At 40.2% G+C, this 10008-nt stretch overlaps 1 protein-coding gene across 3 annotated transcripts in view; it reads left to right on the forward strand.

Moving 5' to 3' along the window:
* Positions 1 to 10008, forward strand: part of TTC39A (tetratricopeptide repeat domain 39A) — a 36656-nt gene that overhangs the window by 20853 nt on the left and 5795 nt on the right. The window contains exons 9-15 of one of the 3 annotated variants that reach the window (XM_017743547.1): positions 865 to 973; positions 1598 to 1665; positions 1795 to 1854; positions 2618 to 2779; positions 4424 to 4515; positions 5256 to 5333; positions 5496 to 5585. In XM_017743547.1, coding sequence (XP_017599036.1) covers positions 865 to 973; positions 1598 to 1665; positions 1795 to 1854; positions 2618 to 2779; positions 4424 to 4515; positions 5256 to 5301 — 537 coding nt within the window. In that variant the 3' untranslated portion in view covers positions 5302 to 5333; positions 5496 to 5585. Of the gene's footprint in view, positions 1 to 864; positions 974 to 1597; positions 1666 to 1794; positions 1855 to 2617; positions 2780 to 4423; positions 4516 to 5255; positions 5334 to 5495; positions 5617 to 8141; positions 8254 to 10008 lie in introns of those variants that run through there. The other 2 variants (XM_008640748.2, XM_017743546.1) reach the window with 2 other exon arrangements.

A 10008-nucleotide genomic window follows, 5' to 3' on the forward strand; every position in this document is an offset into this window, starting at 1 on the left:
GAGTGTCCTTGTAGTCACATACATCATGTTCCAGTGACTTTCCAGTGCAGTGGTGCAGTAACTTTTAAACAGATTTTGTCCCAGCACACAGTGAATGTCTTACTGTGCCTATTTACAAGTAGGCAGATCTCTTGTTTGATACATTTGCATATTTATATTCTTGCTGTTGATATCGTGGAACTAATCCTAGAGTGGGCTGATAAATGCTCTTGCCTCAGGAACTTGAATCCTTAAAGTTGGTTATCCGTCATGCTGTCATTGAATATGAACACAGTGTTATACTTGATTGCTGTAGTTCTTCCCAAAGGGAACAGGAATACTCTTCTTTTCATCATGTTTTTCCACTGATGGTAGTGGGCCAACATCATTGAAAGCTCCTTTTGTTCTTCGCATACTTTAAAATGTTTTTTTGCCCTGACATCTTTTGCTCTGCTCGTTGAAAATTTTATTTTCTTCATACCTCAAACTCTTCTATGCAGTGAACCACAGCAAACAAGAATACACTGTACAATGGTGATGTGTGGGTTTTGTCTTGCTTTTCAAAACCCTGTGTTTTGTTTCTGGAATGCTGTTTAGCAGCACTTAGATCATGCTGATAAGTTGTTTCTCATTTTCTTATGTTAACCATGTAATACATCCCAGTTTGCTGCTCTGTCACCAGGTGTTTTCCAGGCTAAGCAGTAACTCCATGAAAAACTATTAGATAAATTAATATATGCATTTTTATCTTTGATTGCTCTGTAAGCAGTCAGTGCCTTTTGGGGAATTTGGTGAGCAATCTGTAGCTGACGCTGCAGAAGTTAAGCCAGCAAAACACAGCCCTGGTTTTTCCAGCACCTTGAACCCCTACCTCTGTTTGCACAGGAACATGGTCTGCTGCAGCTTCAAGAAGGAGCATCATCATACAGCTTTAGGTCGGTGCTGTGTACCATGCTGTTGCTTTGCTATCATACTTTCATGACCTTTGTGTTAGGTAAGATTGTTTATAATTACTCTTGGATTTGGTTAGTTCTTGTGGGACACAAAGGGGAAAAAGATTATTCCATCACCTATTTATTGGTGAATTGTTTGTTTGTAACCAGATTAAATGTAACTTGTTTGTGGGGTGTTTTACAGTAGTGATCATAACTGAAGAGTGTGTTTTAATATTCAAGATGGAGGTTTGTTTAACAGATAAGAAGGCAGATAATGGGGATGGCCAAGAAGGTTGTGAGAACTAAATCTGTTTTAGCCAAGCGCATTATTGGGGAGGTTAAAATAATGGCTGTAAGTGATAAATGCTTTGTTGATGTTGGACTTTTTTGGGGAGGTAACAGCTTCCTGCTAACATTTACTTCTGTGTTATCGCCTGCTAAATCATTCTACAAAATGTGTTTGTGCCTGAGTTTTCAAGTCAGGAAGCACAATGTTGTCAGGGCTTCCTGCTGCTGCCTTAGTGCAGCACCAACCTGTATTTATGCCTTACTTAGTGGAGAGAGGAGCCAACATATTGGCCAATTGAAGATGGATAATTAGTACCTTGCGTTCCTGTTGTTTTTTTTTTTTTTTTCCTTTGTTTTCTAACTATTTTTATCACTTGCATTTTTACACATTCTAGGGACAGGAAAAGGAAACGTTGAGGAGGCAGAAAGACTACTTAAGCCTTATTTGGCGCGCTATCCAAAGGTAAAATGAATCTTAACTTATTTGGTGTGTTCATTTAATGTTTTCTTGCCAAAAAACAAAGATCTATACTGTATGGTCAGATTGAAAACTGTTATAGAATACTTGTATTTTTATTATTATTTATTACAGGGAGCCATATTCCTGTTTTTTGCAGGCAGGATAGAAACACTAAAGGGTAATATTGATGCGGTAAGTAATTATTTTGCTCTTGAGAAAGTAAATTTCAAAGGCTTTGGAAAAATTCCTCCAGGAATGGTATTTCCTTTTTGGCTAATGCTTCCTCTGGATTTGGCCTATATGTAATTTGTAGTTTATTGAATTACAAGTAGGAATTTTGTAAACTATTTTGACTAACTTGTTTCTCCAGCTCATTTTCCTACCCCTCTCAAGTTCTGGTGATAATCTAGCCCAGCAGTATTGATGACACAGTTTTCTCATTGTTTTTCCTATCCTGAAGCAAGATGTGTCTTTAATGAGACCCATTGATAATCCTTTGCCTTCACTGTGAGTAGAGAGCCATAAAAGACTTGAAAAATTATTAAGAATACATGTCCAAAATACTGTGAGACAGAGTATCATCTGGTATGCAGGGCAGTATCTCCCTTGACATCTGTGGAAGCACAGCAATAAATGTCAGCTGAGCATCTGTCCTTTGCCTTCAGTTTCTTAATTTCCCTAGACACAAACATTCATTTTGATTATGCTTAGAACAAAACTTTCAGGAGTGGGGAGCTCTGTGGCAGGGTAAACTTGCTAACACCAGGATGACTGTGTAGCCAAGAGCCTCTTGTGCAAAGCCAACAGATGTGATTTTGGGAAACACTGGGCTGTCAATAATTTGGAAGTTGCAGGGGCCATGCAGGCAGATCCTGGAGCCCCGATGTGTGTTACAGCACCGCTGTCTGTGCATTTACACGTGACTAAGGCAGTGTTTGGAAATCTCTGTGTGCAGGCCGTCAACAGGTACGAGGAATGCTGCGAAGCTCAGCAGTACTGGAAGCAATTCCATCACATGTGCTACTGGGAGCTGATGTGGTGCTTCACCTACAAGCGCCAGTGGAAGATGGCTTTTTTCTACGCGGACCTGCTGAGCAAAGAAAACACTTGGTCAAAGGTAAGTTCAGCAGAACAGGAGGGCAAGAGGCCCTATAGTATCTACTAACTTTCAATCTAATTAAGTTAACTTTCTGTTGCTTCGAAGGTACAGCCTATAAAGTAGTATAAACCTGGCCTGCTGTGGCTGCTACAGAACAATGTGAATTGCAAGCATTCAAATCTGAATCTTGGTGGGCAAGCAGAAATCTTTTGGGCCCAACCGGTAGATGAAGAGTAACTTGTTATAGATGCTGTGTGTTGACTGGTTGTGTCATCAAATGTTGCAATTAATGGTGCAAGTTGCCATTTCTTTAATTATGCTATGGATAAAAGCTCTTCTGGTGGTGAGCAAGGTTAGCCACGGTGGTGCCTCCAGGGTAATAAATACAATTAGAAGTGGTGCTCATCCCTGTGCATCTGGAAGGGAGAAGTTCTTCAATCCAGAACCCTGGTAGCTTTCCTCCCTTTGTCTTCCCTTTCTGCCTTTTTAAAAATGGGGGTTATGTTTCCCCTATTCCAGTCAGTGGGAATTTCCTTGGTCTGACTTGACTTCTCAGATATGATGGGCAGTGGCTTAGCAACTTTATTCACCATTTCCCTCGGGGTCCATGAACTTGTGCACCTTCAGGTTCATTAGATGGTCTTGAGCCCAGACTTCTGCACTGGGCAGTTCATCTCACATTCTCTACCTTCAGCTTCTGTGACTTGGGCAGGGAGGCTGGGGCACTTGGTGGTGAAGGCTGAGGAAAAAAGTCGGGGTGCTTCAGCCTTCTCCAGATCCTGGGTCGGGGTGCTTCAGCCTTCTCCAGATCCTGGGTAACCCAGTCTCCTGTTTTCTTCCAGAGAGGGCCCACATTTCTCTCGTCTTGCTTTTATCACCAACATACCAATAGAGTCTTTTCTTATTGCTCTTGCCATCCCTGGCCAGACATCAGTGCTTTAGCTTTCCTAACCTGATCCCTGGCTGCTCAGACAATTTCTCTGTATTCCTCTCGGGCTACCTGCCCTTCCCTTCACCCTCTGTAGGTTACCTTTTTGTGTCTTGAGTTTGTCCAGGATCTCCTTTGTCACCCACATGGGCCTCCAGGAGTCTTTGGCTGACTTCCTCTTTTTTTGGGACGCATTGCTCCTGGGCTTAGAGGAGGTGATTCTTGAATATTAATGAGATTTCATGGGCCCCTCTTCCCTCCAGGGCTTTATCTCATGGTACTCTACCATACAGATCCCTGAGGAGGGCAAAGTCTGCTCTCCTGAACTCCAGGGAGTGACTGTTTTCTAGAACCTACTATTTGGGATATGTCGCCAAGTCGTGATGGGACACAGAGACTGTATAATACTAGGTTTTTTCTCTGAGCATGACCTTATCTTAGGTTTTCTAGCATGTGTTCCTAAGAGTATTAAAAACTTACTTTAAGCAAGCATGAGATTTGTTCTTGGAATTTGGACACAAACTATAAGCTGATACATACTAAACAAAGACATATATGATTTAAAAACAATATTCTGTACTCACTTTCTAAAATACTTCTCTCTTAAATTTTTGTAAGACTGTGAACAAAGGTAGGAACTTCTTCCCTTTATGTTGCTGTTTTGCGCTTTATATGAATAAAGATGATGCTGTAAATTCATTTTTCTGTATAGATATTCTTCATTGCATTTACAGGCTACTTACATTTACATGAAAGCTGCTTATCTCAGTATGTTTGGACCAGATGACTGCAGTCCTTTTGGAGACAGTGAAGCTGAATTATTTAGGTAAAATTTACAAACTCACAGTTACAACTGGTTACTATCTCTTCATGTCACAGTGTTGGGGGAAGAGAGGCAAAGTTATTCATCATGCAGATTTGAAGATTTGTGCAAATAGGGTTGGATTGGTAGGAAATTGCAGAGTTAAACATCCTTTAGGCTAAAGTGGACCCTGAGTTCAGACAGCAGGTTTCTCCTGGCCATACAGTGGCTGCTGCTGTTCCATGTAATACATTCTTTTTCAGTTGCTTCCTTTAATCAAAATGGAATGTAAGATGTGAAAGCCTTCAATGGATTGAGCTGCAAGATGTGTTCTTCCTTAGTGGGAACATCAGCGCAATTTGATTCTTGGGTTCTGAGTCTCAGAGAAGTAAGAAATAATTAAATGTGCAAGTGGATCTATGCATTATAATTTATAATTATAAATTATAAAAAAGTGAGATAACCTCACTGTGTTAAAGTAATGTTTCAGCCTGCTGGAACAAAGAAAATTTGGTTACTTTAGGATTTACAATTTTTGTATGAAATCTAATTTTTTAAAATGTGATTACATGATACTTTTCAAGTTTTCTCTGTCTTTTGTAATCATTATAAACAGATTTCACTGAATTTGGAATCCATTATGAAGTGAATAGTTTTAGTCTTTGGGAGAACGGGAAGACAAAAGCTAGTTTGCCTCTTTCTTAGTCTGTGAAGAGAGATGAGCCCTTTATAAGTCAGGTGCATCATCTAATTTAATCTTTCAGTGGGGAAGAGTCCCTCTCCTCCTGCTTGATTAAAGAGGAAGCCTAGAGATAAACGTGCCCTGCATAAAGACAGCTTTTGTGAGTATGTATGGCTCAGCTTCCCCAAGGTAGCAATAGCCCAGTGTGTAACAGCTTTTTTAAGTTCTCCTTGTTTTGATTTTTTTTTTTTTTTAGTTTGAATGTCTTCATCCCAGAGGTTCACAGGGGTAAAATTCCTTACATTTTCCTTTAAACTTTCAGGATTGTTCCCAGTCTGAAACTGAAAATTGCAGGGAAATCTCTGCCCACAGAGAAGTTTGCAATTCGGAAAGCACGACGGTATCTTTCTTCAAACCCTGTTCCTTTGCCTGTCCCACCTTTGGTAAGTCAGAAATATGCACATACACTCCCTTTTCAACATTTTTGTAATTTAGAGAAATAAACCCGAGGTAATTGGAATAAAACATCTTTCCTTGTTTCTAAGGTAAAACCTCTGCAGGAGACTGGAATGTTCCCAAAGCAAAGCCAAATGAATGTGAGGAATGCTGTAAAACTGGGGCATGCACCAGCCACAGGGAACTCAGCCAGTTGTTTGTGACACGTAAATGTGTTGCATGTGTAACTCATTATTCCAGCTATAGAGTAGCGTGCTCCCAACAGCTTTCTTTTGGTTCCCTTTGGAGGAACTTTGCCCTGGGTCTCTTCTGTCGTGTCATTTGCTAACAGAGGACTTTAAGGTACAAGGAGGAGTGGTGTCAAGGAAACAATGGAAGGATTGGGGACTACATGTAAGGAGCTGTTTAATGTGCACCTGATTGATTGCAGTTTGGTGCTCTCCAGAGCAGCTCACGGGTGCTGGGATGAAACAACCGACTCCTTTGGCCACTCCAGGAAACCATTGCGACTGTTGGGGTTTTTTTGTTTAGTTTTTTTTCCCCTGTAATGCTGGCCTGTTCCCTGTGGCCAGCTGCATGAGACACGCATTCATGGTGCAGTTACAAAAATCTGTCCACAAAGAACATGTAAAAGAGAACATAAAAGGGTTTTGAGTCCAGGGATTTGCCAAGTGCAGTGGTGTTAACACTTGCAGCACTTTGAGCTGTTATGCTTTTAAGAAGGAGTTGGATAATTAGTAAATACTCTTTAAAAAAATGCCAGAACAAGGAGAGCCCCTTGGAGACCACTCCCCAGCCCACCAAGGGTATGTGACGCTCTGCCTCTTGAAGAAATAGTTGTTACAGCAGAGTGTGGGTATTCACCAGGGGCTACGTTCCACTAATAAGAGTGAAGTGAGAAAAATAATTAGGTTACTTTGATGTTCCTTTCAGGTTTCAGAGAGGAAGGAGTGTTCACACCTGGGGTTTGGCTGGGCTATCCTAATGGGATTTTGACAGAGCAGGTTTCTGTACCAGGAGCTCTCTGGCCGGGCACCGCGTCCTTGGCTGCTGTGCAGTTGCGTTTCCAAGGCAGCAGATGCCGCAGCTGAACAGATAAAAGCACTTTATGGATGTGGAACTGGGGGCAGAATCTCATCTCCAGGATTTTTCTTTTCATTATCAGGGGACTTGCTGGAAGGAGTGAGTCCTCAAGCAAGTCTTAGCTCAGAGATTTAGCCTTGAATAAATGTGGTTTGAACACTTCTCTTTGAAAACCATGTTAATGAATCTGCACTAGGTACAGTAAGCTCAGCACAGGTTTTCCAATCAACAGAGACCAGATGGTGAAAGCAACAGCGACTGGGGTTAACATGCTGTTTCAGCTATTCTAGCCTGACAACTTTTTGTGCCCTAGTTCCACAATTCAGTTATTCTATATAAAAATTTTATCCAAATGCTTTAAATTATCACATGCAGACAAGGTCAGGTAAATAAATAGAATAAATACATCAGACACTGATCTCTTCTCTCTGGTGATCAGTGACAGGGCCTGAGGGAATGACATGAAGCTGTGTCAGGGAAGGTTTAGGTTTGGTATTAGGTAAAGGTTCTTCACCCAGTGGGTGGTTGGGCACTGAACAGGCTCCCCAGGGAATGGTCACAGCACCAGCCTGACAGAGCTTAAGAAGTGTTTAGACAACACTCTCAGGCACAGGGTGGGATTCTTGGGGTGCTCTTGGGCAAGACCAGGAGCTGGACTCAATGATCCTGGTGGGTCCCTTCCAACTCGGGATATTCTGTGATTTTATGATTAAATAACATGTCATGGAGGCCAGTTGTAATATTTTCATCTTTCACTTTGTGATTGGTAGTAGCAATGGGCATTTGGTGATATACTCTAAGAACCCCGAGAGCAAATAGGAATTCAGCCAATAGTTTTAATAAAATTTACTCTAAGGACAGTTGAATAATAAAGAAGTTACTTTCTTTGGGAACGTCATACAAACCTGAGGAATGTAAGAGGTTTACAGTTCAGATTTAAAATTCTGTCAGTTTGTTTGAAGCTTGGCTTAAAGTTTAGAGGGTTTGTCTTGCTGTCCTGAGATTTCATACTTTTTCTGTGGAAGCAGTACCTCACATTTATTTATGGGTGTTACTGCCTTGGCTGGGAGAGAGCTGAAAAACGAGGGGAGACCTTAATGAAAGGATGATTATCCATGTACCGTCAATGTTTTAAGTCTGTTTTGTTGGTGCTTGCCTTCTTCTGTAAGTGAGATTGTGTTTGCATTCTGTTCAAGCAATGTCCTTTGCATTGTGTGCAGTAAGTGGCTATTGAGGTGTCTTCCAGGGCTAATTTGTTCTGAAAACCAGTGTAACAAGTTTTCAGTTGCAATGAAAATACGTTTTGACAAACTGACTTTATTTAAGGAAGCTGTAACTTTTTCATCATGCAGAGATAAACTGAAGTATTTGACAACTACATTTATCCAGTGCTGTAATTAATGATGCTGTCATTTCTCCCTGACCCTAGGAAATGATGTATATCTGGAATGGCTACGCTGTAATTGGAAAATGTCCCAACTTAACAGAAGGCATGTTAGAGACTTTAAATGAAGCAGAAGAAGCATTGGCAAGAAGTTCAGGTAACCAGTGGTACGGTTTAAGCATTTATTTTACAGGGCAATAGCTAAAGATATTATCTGTGAATAGAGAGACAGTCATTAGTAAAGTTAATTGGATCACAGGAGGAACATAGATAAGGAAACCATAAATGGTTTATGCAGATAGGAATATTTTTTATTTTTAATATAGCAATAACTTAAAATAATAGTAAGTGATTTTCTATCCACAAATGTATGTTAGGAATGGTTTATGATGTGTTAAAGGACTGTTTATTTTGCTAGATCAAAATCAGTATATGCATTGGCTTGATTATTTGGATCCTGAAGCTTTGTTAACCTCAGATATTTCAATTTTGAAGGATAAAATAGGAGAGGAGTTTGTTTTTTTGTTTTAAAAGTGCTGTCAGTTTATGACATGACCTTTGGGCTGGCTGGTGTCACCAGTGTGCTGCAGAAATCCAGGACACAAGGGATGGCCTTCCTGTCAATGAGCACAGTATAGGATTTAACTGAAACAGGCTCTGCTACCACATTTTCTCTCAGTCTCTTAATTCACTATCCATGAGAAAATTGAATTGGTGTTTATTTCTTGTCAGTCTTTCCCAGTTCCTGTGGGAGTTCAAGCAGTCTGCACAGCTTTTCTCACAAAGTTTTTCCTTGACCAATATTTGATCTCATTACTTTTATATGCAACCTTCCTGCAAAAGGATCAAGCCCCTGTTGATAAAGGAATATAGGCTAAAACACTGCATTGCAGTCTTTTCTAGGGCCTTGGACTTCTGTGCAGTGAGTTACACAAGATTTGAAAGGGTTGCCTGAAAGACTGGCTAAAACTATCTATTTTTAATTAATTGAAAAAGAGAATGGGAAAATATTTTCAGTGAAGGTGACATCCTAGAAAAAGGCCTTTGACCATTTCACCTTCTTTGTCACCCATTTTGTTTCATCATCAACAGTATTTCCCTGTTCCATTTTTTTTCTCAGTTGGCAAACTGTGGGTAAGGCTGCATTTTGCAGGGATTTGTAGCCGATTCATGTTTCTAGAACACTATGAGGACATGAAATTGAAAACTGGGATGTATTTTAAACATGCCAACAATTTAAAGTGTTGCCTGTTTCAAATACTGACTTGCTGTTTTCAGGCATATTTAATGAATTGGAAATGAGCAACTAAGCTGAAGATTTTTGCTTGTAAACTTTTAAGAGTAAGCTGCCTATGTGGATTGGCTATGAAAAACCCAGTAGTTTTCTTTGAAATGTATTATGCAAAATTTTCTGATGAAGAAAGGGTGTTGATAATAAGGACTTAGAACTAGGTGAGGCTGGTAAGACTCTGGGCACTCAGAAGTATAACTCCAAAGAAGAAATGGTAGGATGTGAGGTACAGGTAGCAAAGTTTCACATATTTTTATTTAGCCAAATGAAGGTAGAGAATTGACAAAATTCTTGCCCATGAATGGACTATGAGACTACAAGTCAGGAAGCAGAAGAGTTGTACAGGGCAATAAAGGCAAAGGGTGGAGAGACTGTAAATTTGACTTCAGTATTTACGAAATGGACACCCTAAATTAGTTTTTAGGTGTCAGAGCAGTAAGACTGTGGAATAGCCTTTCAGTGGGAGTAGGGAGGGAAAGAACATCCTAACAATTTTTGCACAAAGTTTGATCAATTTTTGAAAAGCTTGATGTGTGTTTGTCTCTGCATTAAATTCACCAACTAGTTCTTTTCTGTGTTTCAGTAGATGGACTGTGCTGACATTTGCCTTTGAAAGTTTCC

This window comes from Corvus brachyrhynchos, unplaced genomic scaffold (genome assembly GCF_000691975.1).
Source record: "Corvus brachyrhynchos isolate BGI_N302 unplaced genomic scaffold, ASM69197v1 scaffold48, whole genome shotgun sequence".
Lineage (NCBI taxonomy): Eukaryota > Metazoa > Chordata > Aves > Passeriformes > Corvidae > Corvus > Corvus brachyrhynchos.